Source organism: Ptychodera flava (genome assembly GCF_041260155.1).
Source record: "Ptychodera flava strain L36383 chromosome 23 unlocalized genomic scaffold, AS_Pfla_20210202 Scaffold_23__1_contigs__length_28996876_pilon, whole genome shotgun sequence".
Classification (NCBI taxonomy): Eukaryota; Metazoa; Hemichordata; class Enteropneusta; family Ptychoderidae; genus Ptychodera; species Ptychodera flava.
This window is the reverse complement of record NW_027248277.1, coordinates 8,823,562-8,839,574: the sequence shown is the minus strand read 5'-3', so window position 1 is coordinate 8,839,574 and position 16,013 is coordinate 8,823,562. Positions and strand designations below refer to the sequence as shown.

At 39.7% G+C, this 16,013-nt stretch overlaps 3 protein-coding genes across 3 annotated transcripts; 2 read left to right on the top strand and 1 right to left on the bottom strand.

Annotated features, from left to right (window-relative positions):
* Positions 1 to 2,070: 2,070 nt before the first annotated feature.
* Positions 2,071 to 9,885, top strand: LOC139124185 (uncharacterized). Its single transcript, XM_070690323.1, has 3 exons — positions 2,071 to 2,434; positions 3,827 to 3,949; positions 6,588 to 9,885. The coding sequence occupies exons 1-3, from the start codon at positions 2,086 to 2,088 to the stop codon at positions 7,040 to 7,042; spliced, it is 927 nt and encodes a 308-aa protein (XP_070546424.1). The 5' UTR covers positions 2,071 to 2,085; the 3' UTR covers positions 7,043 to 9,885.
* LOC139123743 (gastrula zinc finger protein XlCGF49.1-like) lies at positions 7,212 to 7,874 on the top strand. Its single transcript, XM_070689898.1, has one exon. It carries the CDS (start codon positions 7,212 to 7,214, stop codon positions 7,872 to 7,874), a length of 663 nt encoding a protein of 220 aa, XP_070545999.1.
* A 3,213-nt stretch (positions 9,886 to 13,098) lies between the features above and the next one.
* LOC139124184 (amine sulfotransferase-like) lies at positions 13,099 to 14,404 on the bottom strand. The gene is made up of 2 exons (XM_070690322.1): positions 14,232 to 14,404; positions 13,099 to 14,019 (listed from the first exon to the last, which is right to left on the bottom strand). The coding sequence occupies exons 1-2, from the start codon at positions 14,402 to 14,404 to the stop codon at positions 13,275 to 13,277; spliced, it is 918 nt and encodes a 305-aa protein (XP_070546423.1). The 3' UTR covers positions 13,099 to 13,274.
* Positions 14,405 to 16,013: the final 1,609 nt, after the last annotated feature.

Sequence of the window (16,013 nt, the reverse complement as noted above, 5' to 3'; positions counted from 1 at the left end):
AACGATATTTATTTCAATCCACTGTACCACTTTGTTGATTTGCATATTTTTGTCTTTCTGGTGGTTTGCATAAATCCGTGTAATGGGAGTTACAGTAACATTTGTATTATTTTCTTCTGCAGACAAAGTCAACATAGTGAATCTTGTGTGTCTGGCTGAACAAGTTTGCCTGAAAACAGACCCATCTGAACGATGTCGATTTCTCATGGTAGATTTGAGTAGCGCAACGCAAGAAGAAACGAATGGGTGCTCTATGAAGGAGAGATGTGCTGACACTGTGGATTTTGAGGTTGAAAATGTAATTTCCCAGAACGAAGATTGTGTGAGTGAATCATTAGGGACACAAGAATCAGGATGGGAAAGGGTATACTTTCCTCATCCACTGGAAGTTGATCCGGAAGTTGATTATGATGAACACAGAACAGCAACAGATGGATTGTCAGTTCTTAATGACAACACAAAAGTTGCCCCACATCAGCAGAATACAAACATCAGAAAAATTACAGACACTGAGTCTGTGGCAGTTGGAGAATTTGATTCTGGGGAGGTTGAAAAATTCAATTCTGAGCATCTTGCGTCCAACGGAAATTTTTTTCCAGTGGGAAGTATCTCCTCTGACTATGAGAGAAACGTAATAAAGACAGAATCATGAGAAGTTGTTGATGATGCTGGTAGTCATTGTACAGTGTCACATATTCCAGGTACAGATGAATGTAATAGTGTGATAATTTCACAGCCACCTGTTGAGGCAAGTTGTCTTCACGGAAATGGTGAAAAGATGGACACAGAAGGCCATATGGAATATTATCACGTAGTGAGTGAAGAAAATAGTCGTGACTGTCCAAATTATTGACAGAAAAAAAGAGTACATTAGTGGTGATGATGTCACTAATCTTGTTTGAACCACTATTTAGTGCTTATGACTCCATGGACGCACTCCAAGACCGCTACACTGCAGGGAGCTTTCTTTATCATACTAAGGGACAGGGATGAGAACACAGTAATTTAGGAACTCAGAAAAGTATTTTTTGGAGAGCAGATAGAGTCAAGTGATCAAGATGATTGCTGGCAGTTTATTTTACTGTGCATGTAACTGAAGTGACTTCTCAGGGAAAAGTTACCAAACGTGAATTGCTGGAAAGTTGTGTCACAGAAATGGGTGATATAAATAACGCATTCTGTTCCTTTGATATGGTTTTAATGTGTTGTTTCTGTGCAATTCAAACATTCAAGAGTCATGAAGTTTTTCTCTCAGTTAAAACAGAGAATTTGTTTCATTAATAAATGTATAGTAGTGTGCTCCTTGCATCAACTAAACAATTTCCCCAAAGCCTTTCTCCATTACACCATTCTATATACACCCATGTCACACACACACGTGCATACACACACACACACACACACACACACACACACACACACACATATATATATATATATATATATATATATATATATATATGTGTGTGTGTGTGTGTGTGTGTGTGTGTGTGTGTGTGTCTGTCTGTCTGTCTGTCTGTCTGTCTGTCTGTCTGTCTGTCTTTGTCTGCTTCCAGGTGTATTTACATACCGACTAACATATAGACATGATAGCAAATTAAAAGTGATATATATATATATATATATATATATATATATATATATATATATATATATATATATATATATATATATATTACATGTCTGCAATATATGGTATATATACATGTGTAAGTATGCACACATGTACATTCTTGTCTACATTTTAACATACATGAAGTATAGATGTATGTACAATGCTGAATAACTATATATAAGTGACATTGCATCACAGAGGAAGCCTTTTGAATTGTCCTAAAAACAGTGTTTCCCCTCCCCTCTTTTTGTTTCCTCGCTGCGAGAGAAAGTGTAAAAAAGCAGACGTCAAAAGTTTACTGGTCCCCATTTTCCGTTTCTTGAAAACTATGAGCAATAACAGATCACTGCGTGCTCAAAAAGTCACCTTCAGTGAGAATGTAGATAAAAAAACAAAACAGTTGAACCAGGTCAAATTCAAACGTGACCCGATACACAATATCTCTTTACTCGTAAAAATAAGTTATATTCATGTTTTATCTCTGGAGAAAGAACTACAACTTGCAGTCGCAGGCTGCAGATGATGAAGTGGTAGGCAGCGCGCCACCAACGACAGCATTGGAATACCCATCATGCATCTCACCCAGCCGCCAAAGGTCAACTCAAGCTCTGCGATCGCTTTTGTCATTTCAACTCCGAGCGACGTCTAATCCAGGGAACGGAGAGGCCGTCGACATGCCTGCTTCATCACCTATCACGCTGTCGCTTCGAAAAACAATCAGTGTAGTGTTTGCAAGTGAAGGTGGCGTCGCCCTTTCTCAGAACGGTGCATCATCGGCGACCGGAGAACACCGTCCACTTCCGGGTTTTAGTCTGCAAGGTCTGTCGTGTTGTTGTGTTTACGTCTATGTTCCGCATGATATTAATATTGCAATTCAAATCTGTGGTTCTTGATCAACTAGATTTGATATTACCAGTGTCAAAAGAATCGAGTGAAGAACACTGAGTATAATTTTAAATTTTGCGTTTTGTTCTTTTTATGCACTCTTTGTTAGCCAACATTACATTTTACCCGAAGTTACCGTCCTTACCATGGATGGTAGCAAGTACAACCATTTGTGAGTCTGCACCTACATATATGTTTTCACAACGTTTCACTCCCTTACATGAACCCCCCCCCCGGGCTTTTTCTTATAACATGACTAAGCCGACTTCACTTGCGCAAGACCCAATGCAGAATTAAATGTTAATTCTCTTACATATAGCTGTGCTGTATGGAATGGCCGTTTCCAATATGATGTTTTGCCATTGTTGATGCGGATAATCGCTTGTTCATTTCGACAGTGTCCATGGTTCAGTTGTGCAATGTAAATCAAGATAACTAGCAATCACCTGCAAGCAAGTAATGCCGCCCGATATTAATGTTCTGTCATGAACATGCAAAGATAAAGTCAGAAAACTGAAAACCCAAGATTATCAATTGTAAGTGTGGCCCGTCTACAGGAGGGTCCTACTAATTACTGCCCGTCGCTGCCCGTCACTGCCCGTCAGGAAATTAACCTTCCAATTACTGTAATCAGTCGATATCTTAATACCGAAGACCAGTACTCTTTGTAAAAACAAACGAAATAATATTCTCAGATCCGAAAAACATTGATTTTCGAACAAGTAGCAATGCTAATCGTGTGATCGTACATGCATCACCACTGGCCACGATATCCGATCGAAGTCTGCCCGTCACTCCCCGTCAGGAAATTTACCTTCCAATTACTGTAATCAGTTGATATCTCATATCAAAATCATTACTCACTATATAGAACCAAACAAAATGTCGTCCCAGACCCCCAAAAACGTTGATGGCAATGCTGATTGTATTCAATGTCCGAACACTGCCCGTCACTGCCCGTCGGAACTTAGCGCTCCAATCATAGATATTGATGTTAGTTGTGAGACAGGGCTCGGGCATTTGGAGTAAAACAGCTTCTTATAAATATTTGTGGTCTTTGGTATTGAGATAGCGACTGATTACAGTAGTTGGAAGGTTAATTTCCTGACGGGCAGTAACGGGCAGTAATTAGTAGGACCGGTCTACATGATATTGGGATGAGCAGTTAAGTGTCAGTATAAAGCACCAATGGAGTGTCTCTGATCAAAACATATTGGACACAAACAGCTAAGGTCTTTTACAACAAACCATTGAAGGTCTCCAAAAACTGCAAGATAATTATTTCAGTGTACATGTTTTGAAATTTATGTCACTTTCTTTTTGCAGACTGCAGTTATGTTTGGGAGGAAGCACATCGAAACAATCAGACAATGCATCTCAGTGACTGCTTTGTGAAAATCACTCAACAAATGATCAGTCACCTAAGGAGTGATACACTTTCAGAGAAAGGTAAGCTAGGGATGCCAGTCTGCAATATTGACCTTTGACCTTTCATGGTCTTCTGTTCATAAATGCAAGTATTCTGTTTTTCCATAATCAAAAAGTGATAATGAAAATTTAAATACAATGTGAATATGTCACCTCTCTCTCTCTCTCTCTCTCTCTCTCTCTCTCTCTCTCTCTTACCTCAAAAATGAGCTTACTTTCCCATCATTTTACAAGGTACTTCAGCCATCCTTTTTCATACCTTCACTGGGAAACAGGTCACTATTGGAGGAATATCTACTGCAACACTAACACACAGGGTATTGACTACAACAACATGAGAATATGTGTCTATACCTGTGGCATGCTAGCTCTGAGTTTGTGTATTTAAGGAGCAACAAGTCAGGACTTTCATTGATCTAAATATTGAAAAAAAATGTGTATTGTTAATACATCAGTGTTTGAATTTGTTGCCAGCCAAATTGCCTAAGATGGGTGAATTTGGCACTGTGGCAGTAAAAATTCAACCTTACCAGCCTGGTCACAGGTAAAATTTAATTCTTGATTAAAATAACAGTTGTCAGGCACCAATATTTCTTGACGTCTGACATTGTTAACGGATCGTAAGCAATTTTGAAAGATTAAATATCAAATCATAATTTGTAAAGCTTCATACAGTCTTTCCATAAGGGTACATTGCTAACTTGAGAAAAAATGGCAAATAGCGTTCTCCACAAGGCTATTTTGAGGGCTAGGCCAGCCCTCTGTTTTCCGTCCATTTTTTTGTCTATAACTGTACAAAATCATACATTTTCACAACAAAAAGAATGTAAATCATGCATTTTTATTTAAATCGACCACCGATCTTTTTTTTAAGCTGTGGAGAACACTGATAAGAATGTCAGCTTTTGGAAGTTACCAATCCTGATGTTTGGATACATGATCTGGTCAAAACTTCAAACATATTATATCACACCTAATCCACACTCTGTGTTGTAATTTGTCCATTGGTAGTCACATGGGATACGTTCTTATTGTGCCGATCCACATAAATGATGTCATCAGGCATCATTTGTCAGAACTGTTGCCTGCCAGGCATCAGTTCTGAAAAATAATGTCAACTGACTTCAAAAACGACATTTGCGAATGCACGAACTGGAATATGAACAAAGATGTCGTCTGCGGTCGAGCGAAATGATTGTAGTGAAATTTCTCAGTTTATCCTCAGAGTTCACGTTTACGCAAAAATCATGCGTATTTACGCATTGAAATTGACCCTGTACGCATTTTTTCCATTGTTATGCGTTTCTATACGCAAAGGATAACAGTAAAATGTTTCCCAACGACTGAGCTTAGGCGACAACCAGACGAGAAGAGTGCCGGCTTGACATTAAATTTGTTGCAACACATTTCTGTCAATCACTCATTTTGTGTGGAAAGTTTCGGATTCTCTGGGCGTGGTCTGAAAAATCGGCATCGTAGTTCAAAGGCACGTTATCATGTCAGCTGTGCCTGTAAATTAAGTTGCTAATTTTCAAGCGAGCGATAGTTTCTGAAACTTTTGACACAAAGTGAGTGATTGACAGAAATGTTGCAACAAATTAAATGCCAACTGTGCACTCTCATCGCGTCTTTCTGTCCCCAAATTTGATCAAAGCACACATGCAGCATCACGTCGAAGCAGACAACTCTATTTTCTTTCAACTTTGCTCTACGAGTCCGTGAAAAAAATGATTCAGAGGGTCATTCGAAAGACACTACCGGGCAACCCAACATGGAGAAAACAGAGAAGCCCAGTGAAGTTGAACCCATGTCGGAATCCATGACATATTGTCCCGATACAACAACAGGGGATCAGCGCCACAGTGAAGCCGTGAGCCGTGATGATGATGCACCGGTTACCAAAAAATACCCTGTGCTGTTACGTTTCAGCATGTTTGAAACAATGCCCAGTTGTTCAAGTTGTTCATTAAACTGTTTTCATGAAAATAATCTTACATCGTACAATCCGAATATGTAGTGTAGGTTTATTGAACGGCACATTGTATTTTGTAGTCAGTTTTTTTTCCATCAATCGAGTGCGGAAGTGAAATTACGCACTCAAATACAGCCTATACGCAATTTTAGCAGACTAATGCGTATGCCGTACGCGAGGAGAAAAAAGTCACCGCGAACACTGATCCTACTTTCTAAAGAAGAGCTGAATACTCTGGTTTCCAACCAAGACTCGCAACAGACGAAAGCAATAATCAATGTGCATGAAACATTTTGTAGAGGTATTGCAACGCTGTCAAGAAAAACTTTTTCTTGCCACACCACTCCAACATATTACATGCGACAAGTTTTGTGTATAATACGTTCTTATGCATGACTACGAATGAGGTGTGTTATAAAACACATATTGACTGGCCATGAGGGCTCCAGCATACATTTTTAACCTCTCAGGCCTGTGAGTCACCCTTAAAAACAAACTGTTTCCCATGGCCTTCAGACTCGGGAAACAGTCTGTTTTTAGGGGTGACTCACAGCCCCTCGGGGTACAGATGTATGCTGTTGCCCTCATGGACAGTCAATATGTGTATACTGTAATACATTACCAGAAGATTGAAAGGAGTGTTGCATTGTGTTGACTGGTTTCTTTGCTTTATTTTGCACTCAACAGAAAAGTCCACACTCGTCAACTTTCTATGTGACAGTGGTGCCATTCAACTCCAAGTGACAACGTCAAAACTACCATCACCTGACGAAGGGAACCTAGAACGACACGGTGAACGAGTGTGCGACCACAACGACGGAACATACTCTATGGTGGAATTTGGTGACCCTGAAGACGCTGATGACGGTGATGCCAATCTTACAACTGTTCAAAGTGAAAGACGTTGCTTTGGACAAGGAGAACACCAAGAAACAGTTTGTGATCACAAGAAGTACAAGAAGGAAAAGCTTACAAAAAAGAGTTCTGAGAAATTGAACACATCTGCCACTTTTGCTAGTGTTGAGGTCACTGAGGATTATGTTGAAGGGCGAGAATTGCAAGAGTCAAGGGTTGGAAATTCAGACTTGTGTGAGAGTATCAGAATTGCTAAACACTGCTTCAGTTCACGACGTAGAGAGTGAAAATTCACCCCAGTACCAAGATGTGAACTTTGTGGAAAGTATTTCTGTTCCACGGAGCAGTGACGACAGTGATGCCAAAGCCGCGGAAAGTGCTTACAAGGTCGTTCCTGGTCACAGTGTAGGGGAGGTGTACATCAAACAGGAAAACCCAGACAATGAGATCATCTACATGTGTAGCAGTGAAGAGCCCTCTATGTCACAGGATGGAGAAGCTGCCGGTGTCTCAATGAACCAATCACTGAGTGAGATGGAATCACATGACTTCCAGTCATCCAGTCGCCAAGGACTCATAGGAAAACATCCAAAATCTAGGAAATTAAAACTCAAAATGCAGTACTCTTCTTCCTACAAGAAGAGATCTTCAGGAGGGAAAGGATTTTTGTGTAGTATTTGTTCAGATGAGTTTGACAACAGAAATAAGCTGAAAATGCACATGAAAATACACTGCAGAGGCGGTAATTCTGATATGAGACCGTTTAAATGTAAAGATTGTAGTGAAAAATTTGAGAGTGAGGAAAGCCTATTGGCGCACCAAAGATTCCACATTTACACTGGAGAGACCCCGTACCAATGTGATTTGTGTGGGAAGGCATTCAAATCCAAGAACAGACTCATCCCCCACATGAGGACGCACACGGGTGAGAAGCCATACCAGTGCCTCTTGTGCGGGAAACGTTTCAACGACAAGTCCAACCTCAACGCCCATCAGAGGGTGCACACGGGAGAAAAGCCGTTCATCTGTTCCGTGTGCGGGACAAGCTTTGGCCACAGATCAAACCTTCGGAAACATTTCAACAGATACCATGCGGGAGAAACGCTCGTCATTCAGTGAAAATATTTCTGACTCTGCCATGGAATTGTGAGTAATGAAATATGTGCATGGCAAAAGAAACTCATTACATGTGACCTCAACTCGAATCCCTGCCCCAAACAAAACCATAGAATAGCACCGATTTCAGGTTTTGTTACTAAATACATCTGCATGCGTAAATTAGGTGAATTTTTGTATCCATTCAACACCAGCAGGTTTTATTTTCCCCCTTCTTGCCGAAAATGCAGACAAATGTTTATTTTTGCATACTAATGAAAGAAAAATGATGTCATTTGCGATCAGCGCTTTTGCCAAGTTAATACAAGAGATCATGATTTGAAATCATGACACATGATATGGTGTTGTTGTACCTTGAAGTGTTTGAAGTGTACACAGGGTTTTAGACAACATGTCAGAACAAAGTTTAAAGGAGGATTTAGTATTACACTGATACTCATCTTCCGTGGCAGAACCTTGACCGTAACCTTAGCATTTGCAGTATGCAAATTAGCACACATATTTAAAATACAGCTCCCATCCCCCACCCCCTCACCCTTGTAAACGTAATCAGTTTCCTTTGCCGTGCATATTTGTTTATTACTCGGAGACTCTCACATCATTTTAAACAGTAGTCTTTCCACAGGGTGGCACACACCTATAAACTGAACTATTTATTTATTTAAACTTTAGCTCAAACCTGCCACAGGGAGAATTAAAATCATTCTTGTTCACAATTGATGCTAAAATCACTTAGCAAATTTTGTGGTACAAGAGAAAAAAATACCTAAAATTTACCAATATGTGCAAAATGGTTGTCAACCCTTTGTTAACTCCATTTAGAAAAAGTTATATTTTTGCTTTTCATGAATTGCAAAAATTATGATGAAAACCTGAATAGCACAGATCGCAAATGGCGTCATGTTTTTCTCTCATTAATATGCATAAATAAATATTTGTCCGCATTTCCCGCATAAACAATGACAGTAAAACCTGCTAGTGTTATAATGGCAACTAAAAGTTACACTTTTTTGTATGAATTGATGGCTCAGACTACAAGCTGCAACAACAGCCGCGCATGCAACAACAAAATTTGTCCAAATTTCAGGTAGTGTTGTCCGAAAGTCACGTGTGTGCAGCTATATTTAGTAACAAACCTGAAATCGCGATCACCTCTATTTACTCCACAAGTTTAAATATGAGTCACCACAAGTGTATAAAGCAAACAGAAAAGAATCTTAACCCTTTGAGCGTCAAAGTCAACTTTTGTTGCCTATATAAAATGTACCCCAGTCAATTTTTTTTTCAGATTTTTGCCAAACTTTTGATGAAAACCTGTAGACAATGAAATGTTGTGTCCATTTGGTCCAAAATAATAATAAAAATTACAGAAAAATTCATAAAAATTGTTAAAATGTTGCACTAAAATTTTGGCTGGAAAAATTACAGCACTCAAAGGGTTAAAGATTTGTGAATGTGGACATATTATGGTACGTCCGCGAGGCACATTCTGTATTCAAAGTCTCAGAGAAGCAGTTTGCAAACATGCATGAAAGACATGAATGAGATATAAAGTCTTTAACCTAAAGTGATAAAACTTTGCTCGCCTTCATGCCATTTTAGATATTTCCAATATCGTCATGAAGAAGTATGCTATCATAGGGAGCTCTCTATTTAAATAGCGATAAGAAGACCTAAGAAAACAAAGATAAATTTCTAGTACCTGCCACCAAAATTTCTGAATAAAATTTCTGAATGGTCCTTCAATATTTGAAAACTTTTGATGATAGAGCAAGGTTTTGCACTGCCTTCATTTATCATCAGCATTGGTTTAGCTCTTGTATTCATTGTGAGAAGGTACTAGTATGTCATAGTATAGAAAACATAACAATGCAAAACCTGTACATTTGTTACATGTGTTTTGTCAATACTCATCTTGGAAGACATATCTGATAAATATGTGTCACACATATATCTCTCGATTTCTGTACTGTGTGAGAGATTGAATGGGCCAATAAAAGTTAGGAAACTTGTACACATTATGCTTATGTGTTATTTCCTTATTTATTAATTTATTACATGCCTCAATGTGAGTGCAAGTCAGTGCATTGATTTGAATAGGAACATCCGAGGAGTTAGTGGGCCGAGTGAATATAGTTACCCTGTAGTTACCCAGTCCTGTGAAGCTCCTCAACATTTTCAACATCGAAGTAGATGCTTAACACTAGATGTAAAATATCCATGTGTGCATAGCTGTTTTGACTTTATTTAAAATCTCTTTGATACTGGTCGAAAATGGTAAAATTGTAACCTCCCCAAGCAAGTTTTTGAAAAATGTGACCCCAGCCCACCCCCTCATAATAACAGAAGACTCCTTAATGTCAGTGTCAAGTTCTATGACCCCGAAAAAATATTTTTATCCGATGACATCAAGCAAAGAAGATTACTTGTGATTATAATTGGAACTGTAGTGAATGTCTGTGAGGTGAAAAACTTTGTGTTTGTGCAGTTTGAACGAACAGTGATATTTAACACATACCCCCCTCCCCCCCCCCCCCCCCCAATTGCCTATTACAGAGTTGACAAGTTCTGAGTTTGAGTATACAGTTAAACTGGCCCCTATGCTTGGCTTTTTCTCGGTAGCAGCTACTTCCTTGGCCATTAGCGTCATTCCACTATCTATGCAACAGCCTTCCACCACAACACGACAGTCTGGTCACTCCATTCCCTATCTGTTTTGATATTTATACGCCCACAGACTTGGAGCAAGTCTAGTCTATAGTGTACATTGTGCTGAAATAAGTGAGTATACCGTATTATAGCGAGGTACTGGCGATTGTTTTATATTTCAGTTTTTATAATTTTCAACATCAGGGTGTATTTCCACGTGTAATATTGAGATAGTGTATGTTTGGTATGGGTTTGCCACCCAGAATTTACGGCGCCCTCTTGAGGTCAGATAGATGGAACTGTATTGGGGATAGAGCATTTGTTTGAAATTTAGTTTTGTAGACAACAATTATTGTTTTGTTGTACTAGAGCTCAATTTCCCTGTTGCGTAGCATGTGTTGCTCCCCAGACTGTAACTGCAAGACCAACCCGAACATGTGCATGTTAAAAAAAAAAAACAGCCTATGTTCTGTTTTTACCACAGGGTACCCAGACATCTGGTTGTTGTTGTTTGTATTGTTGTTTATGTTTATAAGTCGTATTGTTGTTGTTGACCAATAAAATTCAACGAACACAACTGTTGTGTTGTTGTTGTTGTTGTTGTTTCAAACGTAATGGAGGCCTAGTTGTCATAAGGAACGCTAAAGGACACTATTATTATTTGACCCGATACAACTCTCTACTGACGTACGCTCTCTTCATACGCTGATGTGAACATAGGGTCCTCAGTCTCCGATGATGATGATGATGAAGGAAAATAAAAATATATTTAGACTCAGTAAATTTTTGTTGTTGTTGTTGTTGTTGTTGTTGTTGATAGTATTGGCAGAAAAGAACAAAGAATGCTACAAAATTCAATACAGCTTAACTATACATATGCGCTGCAAAATTCAATACACCGAAACATTTTTGGCGGCTTTTCTTTCTTTTTTCAGAAATGGCTCTGAAAATATTCCCCCGGCTTATTTGTATGTGCCGTTTTCATCTTTTGCCTGATTTCAAATGTTTGTCTTGCCGTATGGCTTCGTGCTTCAGTGAGTAGCTCTCACCCAGCCCAGCTTATGGGCCTAAGAGATCACACGGCCGACACGATCACACTAACAATAACACGTTCACTTCACTCATGCTACATTGACTAGAGACAAACTTCGCTGAAATTTATGCCCTTACGTCATGACATAAATAAGGTTAATCGCGCCTCGAGGACAGATATTCGGACTCTCAAACTTTTACAATTTTCTTCTGATATACCATTTATTGGGGTTCATTTTAAAGTTTTTTTTGTGTAGGCCATTTTGAATTTTCGATTCGGTAAATCTTGGGTTATTTGTTTCTCTGTTACCAAAATTTGCACTGTGACCCCTGACTTTTATTCTTGATTTTGAAAGACAATGGTTGAAAGATTCCTTAAGGAAAGTTCGAGCCAAAGTTTAAGTCTTTTACTTTCGAGGCACATACTGCTTTAATGTAGAAGTTCAAACCATTATTTTTGTGAATTTGGCTATGACATAATCAGATCACGAAAAGAAATCATCGAATATATATATTCCATCGTCACATTGTGGGTTGCAATGCATTAATTTCAAAGTGATGTCATCGTCAGATCTAAAACAGTCCACGAAATTTTCATTGGAAAGTCTCGCCACTAAGAAAAACTACAAAAAGCTCACTCAAAATACTTCAGTCAAAGTCATATCGGAATTTTTCGAAAAGTGTGCCGCAAAAATTTATCATTGCTATGCGCTTGAGTGTTTCACCGAGCAGTAAGATTATTGAACTGACGCCACTCATGTCGAGAATGATAAACAAAATTATGAGAAATTTATCAGAACATGTTACAAGTGAAATCAATCATTTTAAATCGGAAAATTATGAAATATCGGTGGAAACGCACAAAGTCTGCTGTATGTCATGACAGCTGAATACAAGTTCTTAAGAGCAAATTCACGAAAATGCCTTGAAGAAAAAATCTCGACTATAGCGCTGTAAGATCGAAATCTACTGAACCCCGCCACCCCCTCCCCCAGCTCGAAACTAGAAAGCTTAAACTTTGTAATTATTTTTGAATTTGAACAAGCAAGATGCCAACCTTTTCTTGGAAATTTACATCTTCAAAACAGTGGGAAATTCATATTTGTTGATGACAGAGCCAGAGAGTTTCACACTTTCGGTGTTTTTCCCCTTATAAGCTGTTCACGAGTTTTTCAGTCAGGGCCACAACCCTCTGCGTCGGTGATCGTTGCAATAACCGCATAGCATAATTTTTAGTTCCATGCTCCACACAATAGCCGATAGCGGACATTAGAGTGGCGAATTAACAAATATAGACCGTTTTCTTTGAATGAGGTACCGTGGGGTAGTGGTTAGGGCGCTGGTCTCACTATCAGATGAGTTCAAGATTCTAGCACAGTGTTGTGCCCATGAGGCAAGGCATACTCCTCATTGCACCAGTGGGTAGCGGGTTATGGGTACCTCATCCTGTAATTAGGCAATACCTGTTGGATGATGGATTGAATCAAAAACTTACTCTATTGAAAAAGTAAGTTGTCGCTAAACAGGTGCATATTGACACAGTATCTAAGCTTGAAATATTTCATACATAACAGTTTTATTTCATAATCAATAAATCAATATAGTGTGTTCACTGACCCCGAGCTACCTGTAATTGACAGAGTTTCAACACTTTATCGTTGTGTAAACACAATTTGAGAAAACGTGGGTGTGGGTGGGCATACTTGCACTCCAATTTGATGCCTACATTTCAAATACGAATTCAAGCCCATCTTGCTTTGCCTTTTCAGTTATTTGCTGATCAAAGTGTTCATTCTGTGCCACGGTGAAATGTTCCTTCCAATCACCGACTCGGCCTTTCCTGGCGTGTCGTCCGGTGCTGGAAAAGTAACCTTTAACCCCGGACGCGGAGTATGTTCTGTAAAAATCTACTCCTTGACTCATGGCATCGAATGTACAACACTTTGCAGCGTTTCGTAGTTCCTCCTCTGACTTCGGTTGACCGAGAAAAAGCGCTATATCGGTCAGAACAGACTCCAGGTCTTTCTTCATATCTTCAAAGGTCACGTGAAGTACGTTGTCCTGCAAACCATAGCGTTTCCATCCTAACACATGATCCAACCATGGTCCATGTTTCACCCTGCCTTCTATGAACGCTTTAACCCATTCTTCCCAGGTCAAGTCCATTTTTTGCGCCGGTATCGTGTTCATGTGAAGATACTGGGAGACGCAGACATCTTTCGGGTTCCTCGTGACGTATATGATCCTGCATTTCTTCTGGCCGTCCCTCCACACCTTTGGAAACAGCTGGGGTGGAAAATGACAGACAAGTAACCGAGGTGATTTCATTTCGTGTAGCGATTCCTTCACTGCTGTTGCAATCTCTCTGTACGAACTTGGTAAATCATCGTTGTCTTCACACAGCTGGTCTAGACGGACAACTTTTCCAGTTTGCGGTAGCACGAAATTCAAGTCTGGGAAGAGGCAGGTCAGGCGTACGGAATGTTTCCTAGATCGTCGTCGGATGGGAAGTGACTGACACTGTACTGTGAGGCCGAAGGCCGAACCTCGGTACTGTATAAGAATACTGTATTCTTATACAGTACCGAGGTTCGGCCTTCGGCCTCACAGTACAGTGTCAGTCACTTCCCATCCGACGACGATCTAGGAAACATTCCGTACGCCTCTGGGAAGAGGCAGGTCAGCGCTTTCGTCAGCCAGTATGTACCAGACCTCACGTAGTTGACCACAATAACATCGTCAGGCCTGACATCCCATATTTCCATCGGCGCGGTCTTCAGCGTGTCTATCGTGTACATGGTATCGGTAAAATAGCTACCTCTGTAAAAGAACCCGGGCCACTCTTTTGCCATATTGAAACACTGACGACTTGAAGCAAAGGTCGGTCGCGGTTCATGTTAAGGTCGTCTGTTAAACAAGCCAGCGCACCTGTGGGGACACATGAGGGCCTTCTAACGAGGGCATTGAACCCATTGAAAAACAAAATGTTATAGAGAACAAAACATGAATTAGCATAATATTGGCACGCTTTTAAAAAATAGAACTAGTTTGAACAAGCTTGATGTGGTTTTTTTATCTTCATACGTTGTTGAAATCGAATATAATAAACAGTACATTTTTGTCGCGCAGAATAATTAAAGAAGTAAGTAATGTAAGTAAAGAAATGAAAAAAGTGATAGACGCATGCGCAACAGCTTTTGTTTTTTCCTCAAGTCCCATAAACACAACCTATTTTCCAACATTTTTCTGATTCTATATACAAGTCCTGGGCAACCAGCTGGTTATTATCACAGTTTAGTGTTTGTGTGACATTATAGCAAGAAAATGAAAGATTGATAAGCATCACAAGCACGCTTTTAAAAAATAGAATTCGGTTGAACATAGCAAGTTTACCTTTCAAGGGTATTTTAAACGGTCCTCGCTGTTCTACTGATAAATTTCTCTCGCCCGTCTGTCCTCGTCTCCCCTCTGACCCTCTGTACCTACGTATAGTGTTGCACTCCCATCGGTCAATCAATAAAAAACACGATTCCCCGGGTCCTCTCTGTACCAAACACTCAATACTTTGTTTCAAAATTACCACCTGGCCAAAGAGTAAACTTTCCCATGCGAGACAAGAAAAGTCTTTATCGCCCTCGTGTATGTCAGTCCTTTTTACCACCAACAAGTTTGTCTGGTACCCTTGACCTGAATTGTCGTAATCTTCTCTTAAGGCGTGGTTATCACATGGTGACTGTTGAGTTATCGACGTAGCTTTTTGAACGTATAAGTGAAGAGCACTCCCCGGCAACTGAGGTCATCTTATCATTCTGACCCCAGTTCCGTCACGTGATTTATCACTCAGATGTGTTATCTCTAACTACGTACATAGAGAAAGAGGGGGGTTCAAACAGGATACAGACAATATATCTGGCAAATTACTGAAATTCATTGTCATCTTGAAAAGACTATCGTCTTTACAGCAAGTATCAATAGGTCACATACAGCATATGCTAGTCAAAGGTATGGAAGACTGTGGGTATAACAAAAATTATAACCGAGCGGAAATGACTGATTATAGGTCAAATGTATATCTCTGACCTCCTGACCCCTTTTGTTATGAAATATCTGGAATATCAACACTTTCTCGATCAATTTCAATTCGTATGAAATTCAATAGAGGCCACACGTTCAATATGTAATAACTCAATGCAAATTGCTCTCTCTCTCTCTCTCTCTCTCTCTCTCTCTCTCTCTCTCTCTCTCTGACCGTTTGCTCAATTGCTTTAAGTGAACTCTCAAGATAACTAAAGATGAGAAATTTGCAAAACATTTGCTTCCACGTCGCTAGGCATTGAGAGCTCCCTTCCCTATTATAAATAATATGCAATCAACGAACATTCTGAAATGTCGTCACATGCTCCTGCATGTTCAGTCGTCTGCGCAAGCTCCAATTGCAAACTGTCCCTCCAAACTTTGTTG

Coding starts and splice junctions, on each gene's coding strand:
- LOC139124185 (XM_070690323.1), top strand. CDS start 2,086: ATGTTTTATCTCTGGAGAAAGAACTACAACTTGCAGTCGCAGGCTGCA. Junction 2,435..3,826: donor TCCGGGTTTTAGTCTGCAAG/GTCTGTCGTGTT, acceptor TTCTTTTTGCAG/ACTGCAGTTATGTTTGGGAG. Junction 3,950..6,587: donor TGATACACTTTCAGAGAAAG/GTAAGCTAGGGA, acceptor TGCACTCAACAG/AAAAGTCCACACTCGTCAAC.
- LOC139123743 (XM_070689898.1), top strand. CDS start 7,212: ATGTGTAGCAGTGAAGAGCCCTCTATGTCACAGGATGGAGAAGCTGCC.
- LOC139124184 (XM_070690322.1), bottom strand. CDS start 14,404: ATGGCAAAAGAGTGGCCCGGGTTCTTTTACAGAGGTAGCTATTTTACC. Junction 14,020..14,231: donor TGGCTGACGAAAGCGCTGAC/CTGCCTCTTCCC, acceptor CGTACGCCTGAC/CTGCCTCTTCCCAGACTTGA.